This window comes from Lathyrus oleraceus, chromosome 3, assembly GCF_024323335.1.
Source record: "Lathyrus oleraceus cultivar Zhongwan6 chromosome 3, CAAS_Psat_ZW6_1.0, whole genome shotgun sequence".
Lineage (NCBI taxonomy): Eukaryota > Viridiplantae > Streptophyta > Magnoliopsida > Fabales > Fabaceae > Lathyrus > Lathyrus oleraceus.
Genome location: NC_066581.1, coordinates 405,477,298 through 405,504,819, shown reverse-complemented (window position 1 = coordinate 405,504,819; position 27,522 = coordinate 405,477,298). Strand labels below are relative to the sequence as shown.

Sequence of the window (27,522 nt, the reverse complement as noted above, 5' to 3'; positions counted from 1 at the left end):
GAGGAATCTAATGATAAACCTTGGTTCTACGACATCAAGAGGTATCTTGAGACATAGGAGTATCCTGAGAATGCCTCAATTATAGATAAGAAGACTCTGAGGAGGCTCTCAACCAATTTTTTTTGAGTAGGTACATGCTCTACATAAGGAATTATGACTCGGTCTTGCTCAGATGCATGGATAGACACGAAGAAACCTGTATCATAATAGAAATCCATGAAGGCTCCTTTGGGAATTATTCCAGTGGGCATTTGATAACCATAAATATCTTGTGAGTAGGTTACTACTGGTTGACAATGGAAGTTTATTGTTATTACCACGTGAAGACGTGCCAAAAATTCCATATTTATGCATACAAAGTGCATATACAACCAACTCCCTTAAGTATCTTGACATCACCTTGGCCTTTCGCCATGTGGGGCATAGATATGATTAGACACATTGAACTATTTGCTTCGAACGAACATCAGTTTATCTTGGTAGCCATTGATTACTTCACCAAATGGGTGGAGACTGCTTCATATGCAAATGTCACCAAACAAGTGGTTGCTCGGTTCTTGAAGAAGGAAATCATATGTCGTTATAGGATTCCCAACAAGATCATTACTAAAAGTGGGTCAAATCTTAATAACAAAATGATGAAAGATTTATGCAAAAGATTCTAGATCAAACACCATAACTCATCGCCATACCGTTCGAAGATGAATGGCGTTGTTGAGGCAACAAGCAAGAACATCGAGAAGATTGTTCAGAACATGGTGAAAACATACAAGGAATAGCACGAAATGCTACCTTTTTATTTACATGGCTATCATACTTCGGTACATACTTCAACTAGGGCAGCCCCGTTTTCTCTTGTATATGGCATGGGCGCAGTGCTTCCCCTCAAAGTAGATATTCCCTCCATGAGTATCTTAATAGATGTCAAGCTTGAAGAAGTTGAATGGGTTCAAACAAGGCTTGATCAACTCAACCTCATTAAAGAAAAGTGTTTGACAACCCTTTGCCACGGTCAACTATACCAGAAGTGGCTGAAAAAGGCATTTGACAAGAAGGTTCATCCTTGGAAACTCCAAGAAGGAGACTCGGTGTTGAAGAAGATCTTGCTAATTCATACAGATTCACGGGGCAAATGGACATCCAACTAAGAAGGATCATACATTGTGAAAAAGTTTTTCTTCATAGGAGCCTTGATTCTCTCAGCTATGGACGGGGAAGACCTTGCATCCTAAGTGAATGCAGCCATAGTCAAAAAATACTTCGCCTAAAAAATAGACCCTCTAAGTCGAAAACCCTAAGGGGCGACTTAGGAAAAAATGTGCATTCCAGTGGACCACAAAAAGAAAAGGTCCTAGAAAAAATTAGGGATAAAATCAAAAGAAATGAAAAGACCCGGTAAGTTGAAAAACCAAAGGGGTAACTTAGGAAAGAAAAACAAGGTATTCCGATAGACTAAAAATCGAAGGGGCGGTCTAGGAATAAGTGAGGGATTTAAAGGATATAAGGGCTATAGCAGAATTAGAACTGAATGGAAAACTGAAATTTTCTCATTGCCATTGTATTTTTTACCTTTTTGTGGAAATTACCTCTTTTAGGAATTGCTTCCTCATGTAATTTCCTATTTACGGTCCAATTTCTCATCAATGAAATTTCTTTTACCAAAACGTTTTCCTCATTTTTATCTTTTTATGCTTGTTTATAAAATGTGAGTTTATTTTTAATAAACAATGCATTGAAACTCTTGGGGATGATAACAAAAAGCATTGAAAGAAAACATGAGATTACTTTGACTTTGAAATGTATGAAGGATAACCATGGTTTCCAAGTATTACATACAGTGCACAAGTACACAAAATCACAGAGATCGTCTTGACCTAACAAATTACAAGAATCGTTATTCACTCAAGTAATCAACATTCAACTTGCCTGCTCATATCAAGCTTGGGTCATTATAAGATCCAGATCAGTCTCACTACTACAGTAATATCAAGAGACCGAGATGTCGGGAAGTCAAGACATTCCTACCAATAGAGTCAAAGCCCCACCATACTTGGTACCCCTTTGAAGCCCAGCCTCGCTTGTCACCTTCATAAAGCCCAATCCTTATTAGCACCTCTAAAGTCTAATTCGTTAAATGTCAGTCATTTTGATCCCTTCGGAAAAAAACCTATGACCCTGCATAGCCCATACATGCCACAGAAGCCTGATCATACATCAACATCTTGCATATGGAAATCATCATTATATAGAATTAGATCACTAATACGCGTAGCATATCCATCAAGATGGAACATTGCACCATATAAAATCAAACTGCATACTTAGCATAATCCAGATTCAAGCCTTTCTCGAAAGCATAAATAATCCTCAATTAAGACAATTATATTTCCCCAGCATAGGATCAACATCCCTTTTACACTTGCCTTGTGCAAGTTCCCCCTGCCTTTTGCATGGGAAGTCTCTTCTTTGGCTTGCCTTTTGCAAGTTCCCTCTGCCTTTTGCATGAGGATCATCATCCCTTTTACACTTGACATTTGCAAGTTCCCCCTTCCTTTTGCATGGAAAGTCTCTCCTTCGGCTAGCCTTTTGCAAGTTCCATTTTCCTTTTACATGAGGATTATCATCTCCTTTACACTTGCCTTTTACAAGTTTCCCTGCCTTGTGCAGGGGAAGTCTCTCATTTCATACTTTCCTTTTGCAAATTTTATCGGCCTTTTGTACAAGAAGTTCTACCTTTTGTAAGTCTCTCATCTCATTTCATGCATATCCTCTGCCTTTTGCATAGGAAAGTACATTTCTACCTTCACTTACCTTTTGTAAGTATTCTCTAGCTCCTTCACTTGCCTTTTGCAAGACTCCCCCGCCTTCTGCATAGGGAAGTTTACTTCATCTTATACTTACCTTTTGTAAGAACTCTCCGCCTTTTGTGTGAGGAAGGTCCTTTATTTCCTTTTGCATGAGGGATTGCATTTGTTCCTCGTTTTCCTTTCATAAATCTTCCTAGCCTTTTGCTAAGGAATTCTCCTAGCCTTTTGCAAGAGAAAAATGATTAAGTTCATCTTTCTCCTCAACCTTTTGTTAAGGAGTTCTCATTACCTTTTGTATGAGAAACTTTCACCTTTCTTCTTAACCTTTTGTTAACGAGTTCTCATTAACTTTTGTATGAGAAACCATATTCATCATTCTTTCTAACCTTTTTTTAAGGGGTTTCTCATTACCTTTTGTGTGATAAATCATATTCATGTTTCTTCTTAACCTTTTGTTAAGGAGTTCTCATTGCCTTTTGTATGAGAAACCATATTCACCTTTCTTCTTAACCTTTTGTTAAGGAGTTCTCACTATCTTTTGTATGAGAAATCAAAATTCACCTTTCTTCTTAACCTTTTGTTTAGGAGTTCTCATTACCTTTTGTATGATAAATCATTATTCATACTTCTTCTTCATCTATTGTTAACGAGTTCTCATTACCTGTTGCATGAGGAATCACAATTCAATTTCATCTTTCTTCTTAACCTTTTGTTAAGGAGTTCTCACTTCCTTTTGCATGAGAAGTCATATTCAACTTCCTCTTTCACTTACATCCTTCTTCTTAACCTTTTGTTAAGGGGTTCCCATTGCCTTTTGCATGAGAAACCACCTTCATATTTTCTCTTAGCCTTTTGCCAAGGAGTTCTCATTGCCTTTTACATAAGAAGTCATATTCACCGTCTTGCATTCTTAGCCTTTTGTTAAGGAGCTCTCGTTAACTTTTGTACGAGAAACTATATCCCTAGTAAAGTTATTATTCACCTTCATACGTTCTTCTTAACCTTCTGTTAAGGAGTTCTCACTTCCTTTTGCATGAGAAGTCCTATTCATTTTCATCTTTCTTCTTAACCTTTTATTAAGAAGTTCTTAGTGCCTTTTGTGTGAGAAATCACTTTTATCTTCATGTATCTTCTTAGAATTTTGCTAAGGAATGCTCATTTTCCTTTGTGTGAGGATATGCCATCCTCCTTTGTTGGCCTTTTGCAAGTTTGCTATACCTTTTATAGTGGAAGATCTTGTCATTCCCTATCAAGGCCTTACTTTTCTTTTGAAGATCTCTCTGCCTTTTTCAGAAAGGAGTTCCAAGTTACCTATATTACTTGCCTTTTGCAAATACGTGATCTTTCTACCTTTGTGGAACCGTGCGGGAATATCTCAACTACAAATACCCGCCAAAACTTATGAGTGGAGGCAAAATAAAAACAAACAAAAAAATCATAAATACTTATACCTATCTCTTCTCTTCGGAGTACAAATTTTTTGCTCTTTGTATTTAATCCTCTTCGACCTTGAAAGTTTGAAGGTCATTGTTATTCATACCTTAAAGTTTAAGATGATTAAATAGGGAGAACTGTCATACCCCAAACTTTGCCCTCCTATTTTCATTTTCATCTGACTTATGGATTTTGATTCATCTGCATACATTTACCCTAATCACTCATTTTAGTTTAGATCATCCATTTTTCACATGCATCTACATGTAAGAATACTAGGCCTAAAGGTTCACTTGATGATGGATTTAACTATTTAACTTGATGTCTCATGCTTGGGATATTATTGGTTTGATCTGAGGATTCATGCTTGGAATATTACTGTTTTGATCTAAGGATTCTTTTGGATTAAGGTCCTTTTATTGGTGATCAGATAGAAATCATGGATTATGGTTTGTGGTGCTTACTTTTGGACCAAGTCACTTTGGATCTCACATTTGACCACTACTACATTCAATGACTACATTTTTTTATACATTATGGAGAAAAGGAAATTGGAAACATTCATGCAAAGTTGACTTTGTGTTTACTTAGTCATATTGGTCTCTCATTGGTACTTGATCATGGTTATTTTTCAATGATAGTTCTTCAAGTGATCCATTCAAATTAAAGCATCCAAAATCAAATTGAAAAGAGGGAAAGAAAACAAAGGAATTCAATTTCTTTAGATGCAAGTCAACATTACAAAGCCAAGGGTCCAAACTTATTCAAATGTACAAAAATACAAGAGAAACATTGCCAGATTGAGGAATACATGAAAAAAATCTACACTTTGACCAAGCTTTGACCAGGACCCTAGACCTATTGCTATTTCTAATCTCCAAGCATCTTCATAATTGCCTTCATGTTGCCTTGAACCTCTTACGCCATGCCATGTATGCCAAAACTCCATGTTATTCGATGTCCAAAAGCATGCCCAACCTACAAAAACCTGCTACATACCATGTGCCTACCCAAAATAACCTGCATGATACATACACAATCAGAACCATATTCAAAAAGCATAATCATGCACACACCACATTCAGGAAACCATTAAATTCATAAACCATTGACATAGGCCAAACCTAATATTCTTTTCAAAGCTAAATAAATGAATTATTTTCTCATCCCCTCATTTTATTTTTTAGCAAACATCTTTTTTAACTAAAACACTTACACACAAAAAATGCCTCCCTAGGAGTACCTAGGGCACTTTGGGTGCTAATACCTTCCCTCTGCGTAACCAACCCCCTTACCTGTAATCTCTGACATTTTATTAGTTTTGATTTGAAAACTTCTTATATTTGGGCTTTGTTCGTACTTTTCCCCTTTATCTTTGGAAATAATAAAAGCGCGATGGCGACTCTTATTTTATTGACATTGAGTTAACCAATAGCTCGATGGTCATGAATTTACCGCTACATGGTCAACCCCCTCACCAACTGAGCCAAGCGCTCTTGGTGATACAAATGCTCTTTGATAAAATAAAATAACAAAACAAATATTAAAATGGAACACACGTGTAAGCTGGCCAATTATAACATGATAACCAAGTTTTCCAAATTCAAAAACGCACGCATTACTTCGACTTCTACCTTGACTCACCCCAAAATCAAAACCTCAAAACACGTGTTTTTCATTGAATTTGAACATGGAAACAACTTCTATGCACATTAACGATTTAACCTCCACACTCATGAGCCATTGATTGGCTCTGAGTGTGGAGTATTTTGCAAAAAATTAGAAAAATAACATAACCTAAAATAAAAATTAAATGAAGAACACTGAACAATCAACACTCACACCATACGGTTAAGCTTCAGTGGATGATTTCGAGTGAAATGGTAACTTATTTGAGTGAAGGGGGTGAGTGTAGCTACCTGATCGGAATTGGTTTTAGAACTGAACTTCGATGAGTTGGAGTAGCTCAGGTGAGATGCTGGGAAGGTGAGTTAGTGTTTAGAAAAGCTTGAGTGATGTTTATGGAAGGATTGTGGGTGGTTGGTTTGATTTGAAATGCTTAGAAACTCAGAAATCGTATCTCTGTTTTTGAAGGTTCAAGGTGGTTTTGCAGCAGAGTGTTTTTTGTTGTTTAAGCTTGGATATTTCATGGAATACCTTCCCTTATTTATAGGAAAGGTGTTGGAATGGATAGGTGAGAGAATGGGGTTGATTTGCTCAAAAAAATATATGACTTGGAGCATGCTCGAGGAGGGACTTTTTGGGACATGAAATTGTATATTCTGACCTAGTTGGCTTCACCAACCAACTAGTTTTGGTCCTTAGCACCAAACAAGAGCAACCAAGGGCATTGGAGTGGCCTGTTATACATTTGACTTTTAACCATTTTGGAAAATGGTGAGCTTTCCACATCCAAATTAACTTTCGTTTGAGCCTTGATATATTGAGTAACATGTTACAAGTCAAAAGGAATCAGATTGAATGGATTGGAACCTTGGTGAATCAATTTGCAAGTTATGGCTGACATGGTCTGGTTTGTGCATCATGGCAATTTCCAATTTTTTAAATATGGCCAAATGAAATTGGCTCTTGCATTTTTCATGAAATTTGTGCCAAATGTTCCTTGCCATGTCCTTGATCAAATGAAAAAAGAACCAGGTCAAAAGGAGTCGTGGTTTGGAAATGGCAATGTGGTAAAGTAGTGGTCTTTGTCAGGTTTCTAGGTCATGTTAGGCACTTGGACCAGCTTCGCCAATGCAAACATTAAGGTCCTTTATCAATGAATTAAGTCTTGGACCTTAAAACAAAGTTGAATAGGGACTCAATTAGGACATTTGGCTCAAAGAAGATCTTGAAAAGCTTGAAAGATGAAAAAGTTATGGACTTTTGATCAAATGATAGGTCATTCTTGCCAAAATGTAACCAACCAACTTGACCTAGAAATGACATTTTGTGATTTCTTAATTTTTATGGTGCAATGATGGATATTTAAAGCTTATATGATCATATCATGATGTAAAATGAGGTCTGGAGCTTTGAGAAGTGATTTTAGGTCAAATCCGTAGGTGAATCCAATGCCTTGAAAGTTCAAAAACCATTACCAAACCAATGAATTGTAACATGAATAAAATGGATGTTTTATTGGTGAATTATGGTTGAAATTGACTTGAGTTGATGGGGAATGAAATATGGTATGATAGGATGATCAAAGGAAGCAAAATCCAAGGATTAAAGGATGCATAAACTAGGGTTTCTTGAGCCATAAGCTCACCGGCTTGGAATGAGCGAGGAAAAATATTCTTATCAAAAGCTCTCTTGAGACGTCATTGGTACAACTGACCATGGATAACGGTTGTCAAGTGCTTCTCTTTAATGAGATTCAGTTGATCATATTTGGACTGCACCCATTCAACTTCATCGAGATCTACTTCCATGATAACATTCAAAGAGGGGATTTTAACTTCATTAGGGAGAACATCCTCCATCCATATACGAGTAAATAAGGAGTTCCCCTAGTGCAAGTATGTACTGAAGTTCTATAGCCATGTAGAGCAAATGGGAGCATCGCATGCCAATCTTTGTAGGTGTTGACCATATTCTGGATGATTCTATTGATATTCTTGTTAGTTGCTTCCACTACACCATTCATCTTGGGATGATATGGTGAAGAGTTATGATGCTCGATCTTAAACTCTTGATACAACTCACTTATCATCTTGTTGTTCAGGTTACTAGCATTGTCAGTAATAATATTTCCAGGAACACCATATCAACATACTATTTATTTCTTCATAAATTGGGTAACTACTTCTCTCGCGACGTTTGTGTAGGAATCAACTTCCACCTATTTAGTAAAGTAGTCAGTGGCAACAAGAATGAAATGATGATCGTTAGAAGCTTTCGGCTTGATCATTCCAATCATGTTAATACCCCACATAAAGAAAGTCCAGGGAGAAGTCAAGACATTCAACAACGTTAGAGGAACATGGATTTTATCACAAAATATATGGCTTTGGGACACCTCTTGATGAAGTTATAACAATTCACTTCCATTGTTGTCCAATAGTATCCATCCCAAAGAATATTCTTAGCCATATCGGGCCCCTTAGCATGTACACCATCGTAGCTTTAATGTATGGACCTTATGATCGTGCTTAGTTCGTGTCTATCCATGAAATCTGAGTGGCATGGAATCATAATTCCTCTTGTAAAACACATCCCCATTCAAGAAAAATTTAGAGGCAAATCTTCTCAGAGCTTTCTTATATGTTATAGATGCTTTCTTACCTGTCTTTCCAAATATCTCTTGATGTCGTAGAACCAAGGCTCATCGTCAAATTTAGCTTCCATTGCTAGATAGTGTGATGGTTCATCCAAGTGCCCAATATGGATAAATGGTGATTTATTTCTCCACTTAACCTTAAACATGGATGAAAGAATTGCAAAAGCATCGGCCAACTGATTCTCTTCCCTCGAAATGTAATGAAAAGTGATTTCATCAAAATAGGGAATCAGTTTTACGGTGTATTCTCTGTACGGAACTAACTTCTTATCCCGAGTTTCCCAATCTCCTCAGACTTGAATGATTACTAAAGCAGAGTCTCCAAACACTTCAAGAATCTTGATTCTTAAGTTGATGGTTGCTCCAATACCATAGATGCATGATTCATATTTAGCCATGTTATTTATGTAATCAAAACAAAGTTTGGAGGTGAAAGGAATATGAAAACCAGTCAGAGATGTAATAACTTCTTCTATTCCATGGCCTTTAGAATTAGAGGCACCATCGAACACGAGCGTTCATCACGCTTCTGGTTCGGGGCCTTCATTTGGACCATGAATGTTGTAGTCTTTGATGAACAAGATGTCTTCATCGGGAAAGTCAAACTTGATAGGTCGGTAACCCTCTATAGGTTGATGGGCAAGGTAGTTAGACAAGACACTCCCCTTAATGGCTTTTTGAGTCAGATACTAGATGTTATACTCACTCAACAACATTTGCCACCGGGAAATCCTTCCACTGACAGCGGGCTTCCCGAAATTGTACTTTATTAGATCCATTTTGGATATCAATAAAGTAGTGTGGCAAATCATATATTGTCTCAGGCGTCGAGCTTCCTAAGCTAAATCACATCAAGTATTCTCTAACAGTGAGTATCTAGCCTCACATTCAATAAACTTCTTGCTCAAGTAATAAATTGCATGTTCTTCACGTCTCGTTTTGTCGTGCTGACCAAAAACACAACCCATTGATTCATCTAGTATAGTGAGATACAAGATTAAAGGCCTACTAGGAACTGGCGGTTTCAAGATCGATGGTTCTTGTAAATACTTTTTTATCTTGTCAAAGGCTTCTTGAAAATTATCATTCCACACGACCTCTTGATATTTTCTTAATAATTTGAATATTGGTTCACAGGTAGCCGTTAGATGTGAAATGAACCGGGATATGTAATTAAGCCATCCAAGGAAACCTCTGACCTCTTTCTCAGTTCTGGGAGTTGGCATGTCTTGAATGGCCCGGACTTTGTCTAGATCAACCTCAATCCCTTTTTGACTCACTATGAACCCCAAAAGCTTGTTGGATTGGACCCCAATAGTGTACTTAGCAGGATTCAACCTCAACTGGAATTTGTGGAGTCTGGAAAAAAGATTTCTTAGATGGTCCAAGTGGTCGTCTTCAGTCTTGGACTTAGCAATAATATCATCTACATACACTTCAATATCCTTGTGGATCAAAAAGAGTCATCATGGTGTGTGGATATGTTGCACTTGCATTTTTCAAACCAAAAGGCATGACTTTATAGCATTAAGTTCCATATGGCGTGATGAAAGTTGTTTTCTCCATATCAGTTAGAACCATCTTGATTTGATTATACCCTGAGAAACCGTCCATGAAAGAAAAGACTAAGTGTTGAGCTGTGTTATCTAACTAAACATCAATATGTGGCAAAGGAAAGTCATCCTTTGGGCTGGCTTTGTTAAGATCATGATAGTTTACACACATTCAAACTTTCCCATCCTTATTCGGAACCGAAACAATATTGGAAACCCACTGAGAATATTCTATGATATCCAGGAAACCAGCATCAAACTGATTCTTAACCTCTTCTTTGATCTTCGGTGCCATGTCAGGTCGGGTTCTGTGAAGTTTTTGCTTTACTGGAGGGCATTCAGGCTTATATGGTAGGCAATGTTCAATAATGTTGGTTTCCAACCTAGGCATATCTTAATAAGACCAGACTAAAATATTACCATACTCACGAAGTAACTCTACCAACTCACGGTGTACATGCTCGGCAAGGGATGCCCCAATCTTGACCTCTCTTCTGACCTCTTTGGAGCTCAGGTTGATCACTTCCAACTGTTCTTTGAACGGCTGAATCTCTTTTTCCTCATGCTCAAGAAGTCTGGAAAGCTCATAAGGAACTTCACAATCTTCCTCACCATCATCTTCGGCTTGGTTAATTGGAAACCCATATCTATAATGAACTTCAGTAATGTTGCTTTCTATGGAGCTGTTTATTCTGCATGTTATGAGCTTATTTTTAAAATGTGATTTTTGTTTTGAAAAAATGTAAAAATAAAGGAACTTTTTCCATTTTTTTAAGTGAAACATAACAGAAATAAAAAGGATCATGATTTTGAATACAAAAGTTCTCTTTCATTGATTGAATAATGCTTTTAAAATAATGGAAGGCCCTTACATGCTAACCACTTGCCTCAGGCGAGGGCAAGGGTTAAGAAAAATACAAAATGCATTACATTTCTTTTTAGAACACCACATGAACCACCATAGAAGTCCAGTTATCAAGCTTAAACCCTAGAGGAAACTTGTAAATAAGACCAAAAACTTCACGATGACTGGAACTTTCTCCATCCACCACTGCTACAGAAGAAACCTGCATTGCTGAACCTGATTGGGTTGAATCCCTTACCTCCCCTTGCAGCTAGGTGATGGGAAGTAGGACGATATTCGAGGCCAAAGCGATCACGCTTCTTAGAGACTTTCATAATCTGGCCCCATCTAGGAAGAGGACCATTCTCCAAAGTCTGCTTGGCACTCTTAGCTGATGACAACACTAAGGTTGTTGACTGACCCTGACCGACAGATGTGGAGCTAACTTCTTCAAAATATAAACCTTGGAATGGAACCTCAATTATTCCCTCCTCAGTCTCAACATATCTAAAAGAAAACAGTTAGTTCATTATAGAATCCTCTTCACCTCAAACTATGACAAGTTTGTCCTTAAACAAGAACTTCAGTTTTTGGTGCATAGTAGAAGTGACGACGCCGACTGCATGGATCCATGGTCTCCCCAGTCGACAACTGTAGGCAGGGTGGATATCCATGACTTGGAAAGTGATAGTAAAGTGGCAGTCACCCATACATATTATCAAATCAACTTCCCCAATAACCTCTCTCTGAGATCCATCAAAAGCACGGACAATCAAGGCACTCGCTCTTATCTCTAGTCCCTCATAATGCAGTAGAATTAATGTGCTTTTAGACAAAACATTAAGTGAAGAGCCAATGTCAACTAGGACCCTCGAAGTTAAAGTGTCTGCATGAGTCACAAAAATGTGTAGAGCTTTGTTGTGATTATTACCTTCAATTGTCAACTCGGCCTCGTTGAAAACCAAGTACCTTCTTATAGAAATGTTGGCTACCACATCATCAAACTGATCTACCGAAATATCATGCATCATATGGGCCATGTTAATCACATTTAAAAGAGATTTCGGATGAACTTCAGAACTGAGCAATAACGACAAGATTGATATTTTTTATGGAGTCTGACCCAGCTGGTCGAAAATATTGAAATCACTATGTTTGATCAATTTTAAGAACTTTTTCCCTTCTTCAGTAGAAATGGTCTTCTCAGCTTGCTCTTTCTCACTGATTATGTCCTTCCCTTTTGCATTTGTTGACTCTGCAGATTTGTCAAAAGTATTTTTTTTCATATCAGGCGTCCCTACTAGAGTAGTAGGAACACAAATACACGCCCCTGTTTGAGGAAAAGGAACGGTTGTGGGAATCGTCGTTGGAGTACATTTTGGTGCAAACATGTGACGACTGCGGGTCATCCTTCTTGGACCGAATATGTTGACTATCTCTGCACTGGGAACCTGAACTTCTTCCCCACCAACAAATACTATTGCATTATACCTCCAAGGCACAACCTTGGAATTCTGATACTCAAACGGTGAAGGAACATGAAATACAATGGGTTGAACCTTCTTGATCGGAGCTTTTATTTGTTTCTTACAATAAACAATTTCAATGGGATCGATCACTGAAACTTCCCCCATAGTTCTATTTCTGGAAAATTGCAAAATGCCTTGATCTATCAACTCTTGGACATAGTCCTTGAGCTCTTTACATCCTTTAGGCTCAGCCTTGCACACTCCACAATCATCATGCACACCTGCCAGTGCACTGTAGCATACTCTTAGAAATGACCGACCATGGAGTCTTCACATCCTCAACCAAATGGACCACTTATGAACTATCCTCCTCAATAATATCATTCATCGATTAGTTACCATGATTATGAAATAGATTCGCCTTCACATTAGGTTTCTCTTCAGTGAAGGGCATAATATTATGGTCAATAAGGTCCTGTATTTTATTCTTAAACACATAACAATCCTCCATTGTATGCCCGATATACCCTGCACAGAAAGCGCAAGATACATTGGGGTTGTGATTTGGACTAAAAGGATATACTGCTGGCAGAATCTGTTTAGGAGCCACTTCCCCTACATGCACAAGATAAGGGAACAATTCAAAATATGGTACCGGGATCTGGGTATATTTAGAATGCCTCTGGTTCTGATTCTGATTTTGGATTTGATTATGCTCTTGATCACGACAGTTCTAGTTAGGGCCTATGTTGTTTGCATTCGGCCATTGAGGAGGTTGTCCTTAAGGCGGTTTCTACTATCATTGTTGTTCTTGTTGCGGTTGGTACTGAAATGGTTGTTAAAGGGTTGTTGCCACATATGGATATAAATAATATGGTGGAGGAACCATAGGAGTTTGATATTTCACCACACTTGTTGTTACGACATTTGTCTTTCCTTCTTTCTTCTTGGCATACCCACTAGGAGGTCTTCTATTTTTAATTTGCTCTCAATCCTTTCTCCAATTATAACTATGTCAACAAATTTGGAAGACGGATTCCTAACCATTTTCTCATAATATAAGCTTTGGAGTGTTCCCATAAAAATGTCTACCAACTCAGTGTCTGTCAAGGTCGGCCTGACCCTTAAAGACATTTCACGTTATCTCTGTGCATATTCTTTAAACGTTTCGTTGGACCTCTGGGCCTGGTTCTGAAGCTGAAGTAGAGTGGGCGCCATGTCCATGTTGTATTTGTATTAGTTCATTAAGGCATCAGACAAATCCTTCGAATTCCATATCTTCCCCGACTCAAGACCCACATACCAGTCTAAAGATGCCCCAGACAAACATCTTGGAAATAATGTACTAACAACTCATCATTATTTATATAAGAAGTCATCTTCCGATAGTACATGGTGATGTGATTGTGCAGATAAATTAAACCTTTATACTTGGGTAGCTCGGGTACTTTAAACTTCTGAGGCATCACTACATTGGGCACTGTCGCACCTCGAAAAATGGGGATACGACTTTAAAGCGAAGCGCAATCGCACGCTCGCAATGATGGACTGAACAGATCGCCACTGAACTTTATTTATACCTGAAAAGGAAAGGGGAAATATCGATAAAACCCAATACAAAACGACAATGATTATGGTCGTCGCAACCAATATCAGAGTTCGGGAGTCGATTACGCAAGGGGAAGGTATTAACACCCCACACGTCCGTTGTATTCAACGGGAAATGTTTAGTTAGTTTCGTTCTGAATGTTAGCTTTTGTTAGTCTTCTCAAGTTATTATGAGGGAGAGAAAAATAGGATCAAAATAAAAGGGAAGATGTTTTTGGGATTTTTGCAATAAAGGGGACTAAACCTAAGTTTTTTATTAGTGGGCCTGACAAGATTTATAAATCCTGCTCCTACGCATCTCAATAGAGAAGTCAAGGCTTACGTAGTTCTGGGTAGAAAAATGTTTGTTTGTTGGTCGATTTTAGCGAAAGCTATACTGTATTAATCGATGAAAACATTGGTTTACCCAAAACAGATGAGGAGTGGACGTATACCACACATCGAATGGATTTACAAATCATCATTCGGAAAAACGTCACTTATCTCGACTCAACAATCGTGGCCGAAACATTGTTTTACATCACCTTAAGACAATATATCTTTCATTTATTAAAAAGCTTTTTTGAGATTAATCGCGCGGTGGCGAGAAAAGAGTTTGATTGGTTGGATGTGTTTTGAGTGATGGCGAGAACTTGGATGAGCGAGATATCCATCTCAAATCCTAGTCTTAGGAGTGCACGGTATACACCATGTTCCATTTCCATCTTTATTGGCAAAAATGTTTAATAAAGATTAAGTATTTTTAGGTTTGATTGAGAAAGGGTTTGAAGAAACTGCATTGGCAATTTTAGACGATGGCGAGAGCTAAGATAGGCAAGGCATCCACCTTGAATCTTAATCTCAGGAGTGCACGGTATATACCATGTTCCATTTCCACCTTTATTGAAAAAAGTGTTAAGGTAGGAATTAAGTATTTTTTTGAGTTTGAAAGACGAATTTTATAAGAACGAGACATAAGCCCCGAGATCAATAATTCAGGGTTCCACCGGAATGCCAGATTCCAATGGTCCTTTTCATTCGAATTATTTAAACGAACACTTGATAAGAATCAATTGTTCAAAGAGTTACGCCAGAATGCTTGATCCCAACGGCCCTTATTTTGTCCAAGTTAATTATTAAGTGTTTTAAGAATGAGAGAAAAGAATGAATGGTTAATCCAAAATGTGAGGCTCAGGACTGATCATTCGAGGATTCCCACCGGAATGCAAGATTCGAATGGTCCTCTTCTTTCGTGTTTATTTAGAAAAAAGTTTGGATATTGTATTTGATTTTAAGAAATATCTCTCAATATGTGATCGAGGATGGATTCACATAAATGATTTGAGACAGTTTGACTTGGTTACAAAAATTATTTGAAGTCGAAATTGAAATGGTTTAATGGAAAATGAAAACTCAATAAGAATAAGACATGTGCTTTTGGACTCAATTGTTCAAGGGTTACACTGGAATGCTAGATTCCAACGGTCCTTTTCTTTCGAGTTTGTTTAAGAAAAGATTTTTGAGTTAAATTATGAAAATATTCTAGTTGTTTCCAATAGTTTTGCGATTAAATTAAAGTAAAGTCGTGCTCCAATTGATCACGTTAGTACAACTTTATTAACTTTTGGAATTACCAAGTTGTTGATTTAATCAAATGTCTCAAATATCATGGACAAACGTCAAAAGATACCCTTAGTTAGAATAAACAAATATATAAAACCCTTAATTCTTCATATTAGGAATACTAGAAAAAACTGGCATCATATTTGCAAAACAAATACATAACCTCTTTATAAAAAAAAGATATTTTATGATTGCATTATAAACTTACTAGCAAAATCAATCTAAACGAGATTATTACCAAACATTAACCGAAAATGAGACAATATAATGTATTAGAGTAAAATGTAATGGACTATGACCTCAAAATGAAATGAAAAAGGGAAAATAATAATAATAATAATAATAATAACAATAATAATAATAATAATGATAATAATAATAATGATAATAATAATAATTAGAAAAATTGCTCAACGTTGCATTAGAATTATTCACAAAAATTTCAATACCGTAGATCGACTTCACACACACCTACCTTTGTATCTATCAAAAGTGCATGTATTTTTCAAAATAGTAAAACTAGCAGCATGCTTGTGAAATTTTCTACTACTATTTTTATTGAAACAAAATAACACATAATAATACTAACCAAAATTATGTACAATGTCGATTCAACAAAATACATTGTAACAGAGTAATCAAAATGAAACCGTGTACTGTTCCAAAATAGCACAGCAAAATACTTAATTGAAAATTCAAATGCAATATCAGTACTTCAGTTTATTGAAACCAAAATTTATAAATAACAGAAAATAAAAATATTAACTAGAAAAGAAATGGTTTCAGTTCCAAAAACGTGAACTCATCTTCAATTCTCATCCCTGCATTTTCAAATCTAATAACATTTCTTCTCAAACTCATATGAACAAAAACAACACACACCTCTCTTATTGACATATGATCATTTAAACCAAATACCAATCTCACTAATAACTCAAGCAGAAAAACTAGTACGCATAACCAATCATCAATAAATAACGCAAGAGAGTTTGAAAACCGGAAATTACCGAAACCGGATTGTGGTCAATGTTGACGCTGATACGTAGAAGAGTCACATGTAGGAACAACTTTGACGTTGTTGCTTGGGAGTTGATGATGAGCTTATGCAATTCAAAACCGAGTAAGACGAATCGAAACAATTCACGTCATTTGGACGTGACTTAATTGATGACAGTTTTGTTTAAATTCCAACCGCTACTATTAGATCTAAATGCATCGCCATCAGAGGAAGCTGAAGTGACAAATGGACTCGGTGAGGATTTACAATGCACTCTTCTCTATCTCTAATTTATTGGATCGTGGAAGGAAGGGTTTATGGTTGAGAGTGAGGATTACGGAGGGAGTTGGCCGGAGAGGGTTCAAGTGACGAAGCACGGTGGCGGCGGTGCGATTTAATGATGGTTTGGAGGAAAATTTATGTTGAAGAAGAAAGGGGTTATGTTGTGTAGATGATTTTAAGGGTGAAGGATATGAGAAGGTTTTGATGATGTTGGTGAAAGAGATTGAGGGTGAGGTGCGATGCGGTATCAGTGAAAGATGAAAGCCTCCCTGGTGTATTGTGAAGTTGTCGGTTTAAATGTGAATCAAGACCCTCTTGCTGCTATTTGTGAGCTTATTTTTCATCTATTGACTGTATCATTTCAATTATTCGTTCTTCTCATGCTCTGGCTCAAGAATAGGTGGGAAGGTTGGAGAGTCAATAATGAAGGGAAGTTTGATCACTTGAACCCTTTGTTTTACCCACCGGATGTAGGGTTCTCTGGCGATGACATTTTCCTCCCATATCTCTTGTTTACTTGGTGACAAAATAATATGCTTGTTCATTTAACCGTAAAACTCCGACATGGATCCATGGCGTGGCCATAAGGACGTGGTCCTGTTTTCGTGGCATCTTCGTCAAGTACAGACCCATCGTTTCTTGCTGAAGTAGCTGGAGTTTAAGTTGAATAACTTGTTCTAGCCGCGCCGAATCCGTGAACCTGCATTTTTCAAGCTTCCAGAACCAGTTCCACTCTCCAAACCATCCCCACCTTCTCTTCACTAACAAAACCGATGTCCTTCCAAGCCACTGAACCACCCTCGTTTGGTGGGTCGGTAGCAGACCAACATCGGCACCGTTGATTTCCAACTACTGGACCGCGTAATAAGTTATCTAATATTCTACCGTTAGCTTTGTTTCATCCAAACCTGAATTTCAAAATTCATTTCCTTCCAGCTCCACTTTGCAACTGAACCATAACAAGAACAACTTCTCAAACCTGCTAACAACTTTTTCACCTGGATGAGTTAACAAAGTTAATTCTGTTAACTCTTGCCCTCTCCTATAAAAGGTTCTTCATTCTCCAATCCTGGGGGATTCTTCAATCTTCATCACCCATCATCCTTCAACCTTCGTCATTTTGTCAACCTTACTCTCCTTCAACCTTCAATCTTCTGTCAACTTCACTCGCCCTCAAACCTTCTTCAATCTTCAAATAACCCTCATAACAGAATGACCAGAACCAAATAAAATCATGTATGCATCAAAATCCCAATTCGATGAGTTTTTCGCTCTGGTTGCAATTCTGCTCTTTTCACGTTCGCGTACATAGAAATGGTAATGGAATCCGGCTGATGCGATTTTGGAAAGGGAACGCGACCTCGGAGCCATATTTCTTCATCGCTCTTCGAAGTTTGAATGCGACGGAATCATGATGTCGTATAGTCGTTCGAGACTTAAGCATCGAAGACTTGCTTTGAACTTGATTTCATCCCCTTGATTCCACCATGTCCGACACCAAGACGAAGTGTTCGTAGTGATACCAGATTCACGCAAGGCCAAAATCAAGCGTTGCTTCATTCCAAATCAATGGGTGGAGGAGAAATTTGAAGGAGATTTGATGTTGTGGGTCAGTCGGCGAAGGGCGGAGACGGCGTGGAGATGTGTCGGTTTTGTGAGGGAATGGACCTCTTCCAAATTGAATCTTAGATGGTCTTTTTATGGTTTTTGAGTTGTGTGATGTGGAGAAGTGGGGTTTTGTGTTACGACGAAGAAGGTTTGGATGTTGACGACGATGTGGTGGTTAGGTGGTGGAGGGAGAAAATGGAGGTTTACGGTGAGAGGGGTTTCGGTGAAGACGAAGGTGGTTCGTCGAAGATGGTGGGTTTGTGGCGGCTGAGGGTTCATAAGGTAGGTGGAAAGTGAGTGATGAAGATGAGGAAGTGAGGAGCGAAGTAGAAGAGATCCTTTTTTAATGTTGTCGTTTTCCTCCCTCCAAAGACCTACCTCTCTGTCCTTTTCTAATGGTCAGCCAAAGGTTGAAAATGGATCGCAGTAAGGTCCAAAAAACTTTCTTGGTACTGAGCAAGTGTCTCCCTCTAAAGGTGACATTCTCTCTCTTAAAATGAGTTGTCAAGGTACAATTATGAAGAGAATTCGATGCAAACATTTTTATTATTTTCTCTTTTTGAACTCACAACAAAATTGATAAGTAATAAAAATTAAAATAGAACATATCATGAATTTCTAAAACTAAATTAATTCTAATTAAACCTTTATTATTATCTTGTGAGTTAAAAACAACTTTGATAATTAAGAAAACAAAAAAATCAAAATAAACAAAACAAATTGTTCCAACAAAAATAATATTATTTACTTGAAGAGCGAATTAAAAATGAATAAAAGTCGGACAAAAATTCGCTCGAAAAACTCAATTGGACGCACTAAAATGATCAGTACGAAATATACTTATTGAAAAAATACAGCATTTTCTTTAATTTTGAAATAAATTTTGACCGGTTAAACAGGCTTGAGCTGATCAAAAAGTGGCCAAAAAATTAGCTGAAAAATAAATCGAGCATACCAGATTAAACTACGCGAAACGTAGATTAATAAAATTGATGTCTAGAAGCTTGATTTTAAAAAAATTCGTCCACTGATTTGACGCACATCCGTTGATTAATTCAACCGGTTTGTCTGTAGATCCGAAAAAATTATTTCGACTGATATTTTAGGCACTATGCGGTATGGAATGCATGGTATGCTATGTAGACATGCAATAGCTATGATGAATGTATTGAATCAGCGATTCAGGGTCAAAATTGGGGTGTGACAGGCACCAAACACAACTCTCTTGCATTCAAACTAAGAGTGGAGAAACCTTCCATGGCGCAGATTCGCTCCTCTAGCAGTTGATATTCAGTAGGTCTATACGGATTGATCCTAGGAACCCTATAAGTAGAAACCCTAGGATGAGGTTGCACAATATTCTAAGCAGGCATATGAGGCATAAACTGGGGGAAAATTTGATGCATCAAACCAGGATTCTAAGTCGGGGCACCTGGAGTTTCTTCTTGAATACTCTACCTTCAAGGGTGTACATTCGGAGCAAGAGGAGCCCCAAAATAGGGACATTGAATTGGAGCATTGTTAGGAAAAGGTGTGACCATAGCAGTAGCAGCATGTGGAGCAATGATATGGAAGTTGAGGGAGGACCCATATACTTAGGTTCCTGGTCTTCAGCAATGTCAACAACGGGTGCCTCTTCTGTTTCGACCCCTTGAGCAGAATACATATTATGCATCCCCCATGGGAAAGTAGCAAAATTCACATTGGCAGGATCAGCCGCAAAAGACTGGTACGGTATGAATGGATTACTAGTAGCAAATTGAGGGTTGTAATTGTGTGGCATGCCCCATGGGTAAGCATCAGCAAGCCTACTATGACCAGCATGAGCCAATGGTTGGCTAGCAGTAGCAGGTGGAATAATTGAATCAGCAAGATCCATCGCAACCAGAGTTGTGTCAGTGGTAGAAGTCACTATAGTAACATCAACTTGATTAAAAACAATATTGTTGTCTCTCTGAGTCTGCAGTTGTTCTAGAATGGTACCCATTTGTCCTTGGAGAAGAATTAGACCCTTCCTTGTTTCACCGCTCTCTTGTTCGAAATCAGACATAATTCTCTTTTTGCTAGATCTGGTGAAGTACAAGTGAGTCGTCGTCTTTCTGGAGAAGAGGAAGACGAATATAAGCATTTTGTATTTTTGGTTTTCTAGATAAAAGATGTATATATCAATGATATGTTATGCAAACCAATTTTGATTATTGTAAAGTTTACTAGGGAATTCTCGACTCTTTATTTGTCATAAGCAATCATAAAGCATAAACAATAAGGCACAAAACAAAAACTAATAACGACAAAGACCCTCTTATATTCAAAATAATAAATAGTACAATATTATTACAATTTTCCCCCAAGGGCTACATCAAGTGTATTCAAAATACAATAATGCAAAAGGAAATCCCTATAGATAACTAGGCATTTGCTAAGTCTCAGTCAACAACCATTGTGTATCCTTGAAGGTCCATACCGAGTGGGTCTACTCAAAAGGTCTTGTCTCACAAACCCCTTATGGTCTAAGAGTACTTGCAAATGAAGACAGTTCGTCTCCCAATGTGTAGCTTCCTGTTAAAGTTGATTAGTACCTTCTCTACTTTGATGTGCTTGATCCTTCAACCCTTGAATCTCTTTGAATCGCTTGTCGAGCTCTATTTAGTGTTGAGATAAACAAAACCTCCAACTGCTTAGTACGTATTCTTTCTTCCTTAAACTCCTTCTTGCAACTCTCTAGCTATTCTCGAAGCTTCTTGAACTGTTCTTGGCAACCGATCTCTACCTTGTATGCCTGGTACTTGGCATCGGCGAGCCATTTTTTCTTGATGAATAAACTGTCAATAGTTCCCTTCAAAGCATCACCTACTTTCCTCCTTTTGAACTGCTCCTCTTGGCTCTTCCTCCACCGCTTGGGATGTCATGATCCTCTTTTGGTTGAGGTTAAGATCCAAGTCTTCTTTCTCCCTTGTAAGCCTACCAAGATTATATCGGAGATAAGAATTCTCTTTCTCAAAAATCTTGATAGTCTCCTTGAGTTTACCCACCTTAGAGATAGGAACAACTGCAAGCACATGTTGTGGGATGTTCATAAATGGATCCAACGGAAACGACAACCAAATTTCTTCAACCATGTCCTTAACCCATTGTGTATAAGCTTCCTTAGCAAAACAATTCTTCTTTCTTGACTCAGATCTTCCTTGAGAACAAACTTCCCTCCAAGCTCTGATGATCTCCTTCAGTAACTCTAGATTGTTAACCCCTTCATACAAAACAAACTCCTCCACATACTCGGAATTTGGCTTGCATAACGACGGATAACCCAACTGACGTAAAGTTATCCTCAAATTGTAGTTGATTCCACCCTTCGTACCTATGAAGGGTACATTGGGGAAACTTCCATAATTTAGGATAACCTTTCCATCATCAAAAGCTCTAGAGTACCATATAATATCATTAGTGGTGAGAGACATGGTCCTTTGAAACCACTTGAGATTGTCCTTGTTCTCGATGAAAGGACCCTTGCTGGGTAGGTGCAAAATAAACCACCTACACACCAAAGGAACAGAACACATGATAATACCCTTCTTCTTATGAGTCTTTACATGGATAGAGTAGTAAGTGTCAACAAGGAATGTAGGAATTGAATTCTTGGACAACAAGATGTGAATAGATGCAAGGTCCACAAATCCTTCCATATTAGGAAACAACACGATCCTATAGATGAGAAAATAGAAATCAATGTTGAAAGCTATCCAACTCCCAACATCAGCAAAGGCAATGGTCTTCTCAACCAAAAACTCCAGAGTAAAACCATGAGTTCCACCCTTAGGCTTAAGGTTAAGTTCATTCCCTTCTTCTCCAGATGCAAAGCTTCGATTACAAGTGAGACTTTGGTAGTTCCTTGGTACTAACGAAAGGAACCTGATCCTTATTTCTCTCCCCTAAGATATGTGAGTATTCTTCCAACATCGGAGCCAGCTGATAATACCGAAAAGTGAAGCACCTCAAGGGAGGATCATAGAACTGCACCAGGGTATGGATTTCTATAGTGTTTACCTCAGTGTTGAGAATACCTAGGAGATTCCCATAGGCCTTCTTGAAATCTTCTTTGTGATCCAGATCCAAACAAGTTCCTAAATCCTTTAAAATCTTCAACCGAGGTTCCACAAACTTGTAACTAAACACACTTCTTCTACCAGAATTGATTATGTCTCTAACTACTTGACAACAAACTAGGCTCTCATAGAACTACATATGCAAAAAGAATTATATGATATAATGATGTTTTATGATATTCAAATGATATGCAACAATATGGCCACATTCTGGATAATCTGAACATTCTGCTTGTAGTAGGATCAAAAGTCTGACGTTACAATAGAAACAAGGTATGTAGGGGTTTGGTTAAAGGTAGAGAAAAACAAGAAAGGGGGGTTTGAATTATTTTCACTATAATCAAAAACTTTTTGCAACACCACACATATAAAAATAAAATCTAACAACATAGAGAGTTTATTCTGGTTCGCTTGAAATTCAAAGCTACTCCAGGCCACCCGGCCAAGGTGATTTCGCCTTCAATAAGGACTTAATCCAATAATCTCAACAAATTACAAAAATGTCTAAGAGTTTTACCTATCAAGTATACAGACCTAAACAAGTCACTTGAGGAATTACAAAGAGTTTTAGGAATTCAAGTGTTTGACTATATGCTTCTAGATAAGCAGCATAAACACACTTTAAGGAACTATGAAACACAACCACACGATATTGAGAAACAAATATGAAAGTATTTCTTACAACAATGATAGTGAGAATATGAAAATGTTGTCGTATATTGAGATGTGGTTTACAGTAGGTTGTAATGAGGCCTTTATATAGCTTTTAGAGATGATACCATTGGAGGGAAATCAAAGGAGATTTCGTGCCAGCTATAGGAGTTAATGGTAGTAAATTTCTTGTCCTTTAGCAGTCTTAGACATAATCCATTGTTTCCTGAAAAATACTTGTACTACACTTAGAATGCTTCCTGAGTAAGTTTCTGATCTGGTGATGCCAAATAAAGTCTTGAGTGTGAATCAGAGTGAGCATGATCAGAGTCTTTGAGCAGACTCCAGATATTGCTTGCAGTCTTCAGATATACTTTTGTATTCTTCAGATATTATCTTGTAGAGTCTTCTGAAGGTTTCTTGCAAAGTCTTCAGATATTCTCTTGAATAGTCTTTAGGTATCAGAGTTGAACTTTAGCGTTAAATTCTTTAGGAATTTCTCCTCATATGGATTCTGTTTGGAGTCAAATCTGATTTCTCGTTGTGCTTGTTCAGCTTATCAAGACTAGTGTGGATGTCATATCTTTGTTTCCTTAGACTTATGTTAACTTAGAAACCTGCAAAGTTAAGAAAAATATTAGGGTACCAAATTGTCTCATTCTTGTTATCATCAAAACTAAGAGATATATTGTAGAATCAAAATCTTGTTATAACAATCTCCCCTTCTTTTATGATGACAAAAACTCATAATTTTGATGAAACAATAAGTACTTTAAGAGATACATATTTAAATAAATCAGATTCAGATAGAGAATGACTTCCCCTAAGTATGATACTTAAAAAATATTTTAAATACAGTAGTATCAAAAAAGGGTTTATGAGGTAGATAATTTCTTACCAAACCTTCTTAGGTTGCTTGCCTTGATTTATTTGTTTCTCGGATAGAGATTTATATTTTCTTTCTTCAGATAGATCCTGTAAAAGGACTTAGACTATGTAATTATTTTAATGTTAGAATGTAAGTAGTGCATTCTGAGAGTTAGATAAATTATTTCATCAAAAAGACTTTTATTTATTTCTCCCTCCTTTTTGTCAGACTCAAAAAGTTAAGAAAATCACAAGTAATAAAATCATTAAAAAAACTTCATTGATAAGAGAGAGTTACAAAACAGAAGGAAACAGAAGAAAAGGCCTCAGAGGCAAAAACTCTTAGAAAAATTACACAAAAATTCCTAGAGTGCCTAAGGGTTTGGAGGAGGAGGCATCCTCTGAAGAAGTTGAGCTAGAAGATTCTGGATGCTGGAGTTGACTTGATCCTGCTTGTCGAGTCTGGCTCTGACTAGTTGTTGTTTTTTCTGTAACTCTTTTGGAGTCTTGATGACTCGAGGAGCTAGGTTAGTTGTTGATGACTCGCCTCGAGTCAGAGCAACCTTAGTTGTCTTCTCAGCGTCTTCAGTAGCTTTCTGAGCAACTTCAACGGCCAATGTTGCTTTAGCTTCAGCTTTTGCTCTAGCTGTAGCCTTTGCAGCAACTTTCTCTGCTTCCTCCATGGCAGTAGCTTTCTCCTCGGCTTCTCTCTTCACCCTCTCATCATCCTCCTAAGCCAGATGAGCCTCCAACTTCTCTTCAGCGCTTTGATATAGTCATTTCTGACTTGCTCATATAGTCCCTTCAACTTGAAGACTTCAGAAGTCATTCACCCGATGAACCTGTTCTAGTGAGTCCTTACATTAGAAGGGTTGTCACTAACACTGGATTCGTCAGAAAGCTTCTTAAGTCTTGAAGTAGAAGTCTCTAAGAACTTAGAAAATGCCTCATCAAGGGTAGGTATGATGAGAGCGGGTTCATAGGTTTCGGGAAGGGGTTCAGAGAGTGATGCAATAGAGGTTTCAGGTAAGGTGACAAAGGTTTCTGGTACAGATTGGATCTTTTCAGAGCCATCCGTGGCCTGATGTTCTTGATGGTTTGGGGAGGTTAGGTCAGGGTTATTTGAACTAGAGTGTTCAAAGTTTGAAGAAAAGTCGTAGTAAGGGGGAATTGGGGTTAGAGGAAGGGGGTGATATAGGTTCGTTGAACATTATGGCTTCAGATATGGAGATGGATGTTGTTGTGAGGTTGAATTGAGGTAGTGGAGGTGAAGATGTGATAGGGTCAGAGGTAATGGGTTCAGAAGTATTTGGTTTAGAACAGATGGGTATAGAGGTTGTTGGTTTAGAGGGATTTTGTTGAGATTTGGGTTTTGTGGAAGGTGAAGTGGAGGAAGTAATGACAGATGTTGAGAGTGTGAGGGGTGGTTGAGGTAATGATGAGGCAAGTTGCCTAGAACAAGAAGAAATAGGGGCTTCTAAGATATGAGACTTACTTGGTGCTGAAGAGCTCAAAGGCATGCTACTTTTGAGTCGCTGAAGATTCTCCTAGCTTGAGACTCTTCTTATTCTTCTTCTTAGATGGTTCTTTCTTTCTCTTCATGAAGTTGAGGGGTTGATCTGGGAGTCAGTCCAAGCTGAAGCCAGAGATATCGTATCCTTGGGCTTCTAGATCCTGCAGGTAGCACGCAATGACTTCTGGAGGATCAATCTTCGAGAACAGATACATCCCATTTGATATCTCCCTTTGACCCTTCAGAGCTTCCTAGGAGGTTCCCTTTGAGGGTTTGACTCTGACCTTATCTATCAGACCCATGCTTTTCAGATTCCTCCCTGTAAGACCCTAATTTTGTCCCTAAGATCCCTCATGGCATCATAATATTGCATTTGCATTGCCTCAAGGATCATTAGCATCTTGGTTCCCTTTGCCTTTGGGTGGTACTTCTTGAGAGTGGTTTGAGATCACCAAGCATGCTTGAATTGTATATCATTGCTTTTCTTATTTTGTTCACTAACCAAAAGCACAAAAATATGTCACTAACATCTTTTGTTTGTAGTTGAGCAATCACAAGGTCAAGAGCTTCAAGGAGATCACTTATGCAATGGTAAGGTCAAGAGGAGATGATAGCAAGCATGGTAATGGTTCCCAAAGCTCTCACCCATCAAAGCAAGTCAAAGGGTTTGAGGTTGGTTCCCCAAAGAAACCCTAATTCATCTGTGCACCACAATGCCTTACTCCTGAAGCAACCTCAGCCCATGGTCAAATACAATCAAGGGAAGTTCTTTAATTCATTATTTCATGCATATTTGAACTTATTTGAGTGGCCTCAATCATCAATTCATCAATATATGAGGCATGGACTTGAGAAGTTGATCAGTCAATTCATCTAACTATCTTGAAATGCACTGAGACCTAACTTTTTATGTGTTGGTAAAATGGAGATGGTTACAAAATAAAACATGTTCTTAAGGACAATATGAACAACTTTCATGTTCATAAAAAATTGATTTGAAGCTTGAAAGACCATCTCCCATTCCAATACATTATAGGTCATTTTGACTGAAACCCTAATTTTGGGTCAACTTCCCAAGGACATAACTCATTCATTTTTTATGATTTTAAGGTGGGATTAAATGAATTGGAAAGCTTAAGATGTCTACTTAAAATGTTATGTTGGACAAAATTTCAAAATCTCAAAGGAAATACATGTGATAATGCAAGACATTATAGGTCCTTTTGGGTCATATGCATTAAAAGGCAAAAAAGTCCAACTTCAAGTGCCCATGACTCTTTCATCCAAAATCCAAATGATGCACAATTTAAGTCCATTTGATTGTATTGAAAAGATCTACAACTTTGATGTTGGAGGTTTTTTCATTTAAGGCTTGCATCATCAAAACAGAAGGGCTTGAAAAATGGCCAAAATTAGAGACCTTGCTTTGACATGTCATGCACCTTGCACTTTAAACTCAAATTTCATAAATTTCCACACTTCAAATGGATTTTTTCCCAACATAACAATTGTTCCTTACATCAAGACCTTTCCAACCATTACTCACATGATCATACTTGGATTTGGCAAATGGCATTTTCGAAGAAGGGAATATTTTGGTGAATTTATGGAAACTTGATTCAAACTTCATGCATAATCCAATTACATCATATCTCCACGTCCAAAAGCAATGTGTTGATGTTAAGCTTGCCAAATCAATTATATTTGGGCCCTCCATGCGCCTGTACAGGCCCATGCATGGAGGCCCTCTTCATTCATGCACATGAAATTTTCATGCATTGCCTTTGCCAATTGCTATATATAGAGTTGTTCAGCCTCACTCTTCCTCAACCTAATGGCGCCAGAAATGCTGCACAATTGAATCCATAACCATTACCAAAGAAGCTAGTTCATTTTTCTCTA

General features: G+C 37.7%; 2 protein-coding genes across 2 annotated transcripts; both read right to left on the bottom strand.

Moving 5' to 3' along the window:
• Positions 1–10,248: 10,248 nt before the first annotated feature.
• LOC127131464 (uncharacterized) lies at positions 10,249–11,960 on the bottom strand. The gene is made up of 3 exons (XM_051060385.1): positions 11,503–11,960; positions 11,180–11,427; positions 10,249–10,469 (listed from the first exon to the last, which is right to left on the bottom strand). The coding sequence occupies exons 1-3, from the start codon at positions 11,958–11,960 to the stop codon at positions 10,249–10,251; spliced, it is 927 nt and encodes a 308-aa protein (XP_050916342.1).
• Positions 11,961–21,332: 9,372 nt separating this feature from the next.
• LOC127131463 (uncharacterized) lies at positions 21,333–23,899 on the bottom strand. Its single transcript, XM_051060384.1, has 3 exons — positions 23,858–23,899; positions 22,531–22,722; positions 21,333–22,415 (listed from the first exon to the last, which is right to left on the bottom strand). The coding sequence occupies exons 1-3, from the start codon at positions 23,897–23,899 to the stop codon at positions 21,333–21,335; spliced, it is 1,317 nt and encodes a 438-aa protein (XP_050916341.1).
• Between the last annotated feature and the right edge of the window lie 3,623 nt (positions 23,900–27,522).

Excerpts from the sequence above, each read along its gene's own strand:
- LOC127131464 (XM_051060385.1), bottom strand. The coding sequence starts at position 11,960 with ATGGCCCATATGATGCATGATATTTCGGTAGATCAGTTTGATGATGTG. Across the intron at positions 11,428-11,502 it reads ACTATGCACCAAAAACTGAA|ATATGTTGAGACTGAGGAGG; the intron begins GTTCTTGTTTAA and ends GTTTTCTTTTAG. Across the intron at positions 10,470-11,179 it reads TCACCTAGCTGCAAGGGGAG|ATATGCCTAGGTTGGAAACC; the intron begins GTAAGGGATTCA and ends GGTCTTATTAAG.
- LOC127131463 (XM_051060384.1), bottom strand. The coding sequence starts at position 23,899 with ATGAGACAATTTGGTACCCTAATATTTTTCTTAACTTTGCAG. Across the intron at positions 22,723-23,857 it reads TATTTTTCTTAACTTTGCAG|TTCTATGAGAGCCTAGTTTG; the intron begins GTTTCTAAGTTA and ends TTGCATATGTAG. Across the intron at positions 22,416-22,530 it reads TAGGTATTCTCAACACTGAG|GGGAGAGAAATAAGGATCAG; the intron begins GTAAACACTATA and ends CACATATCTTAG.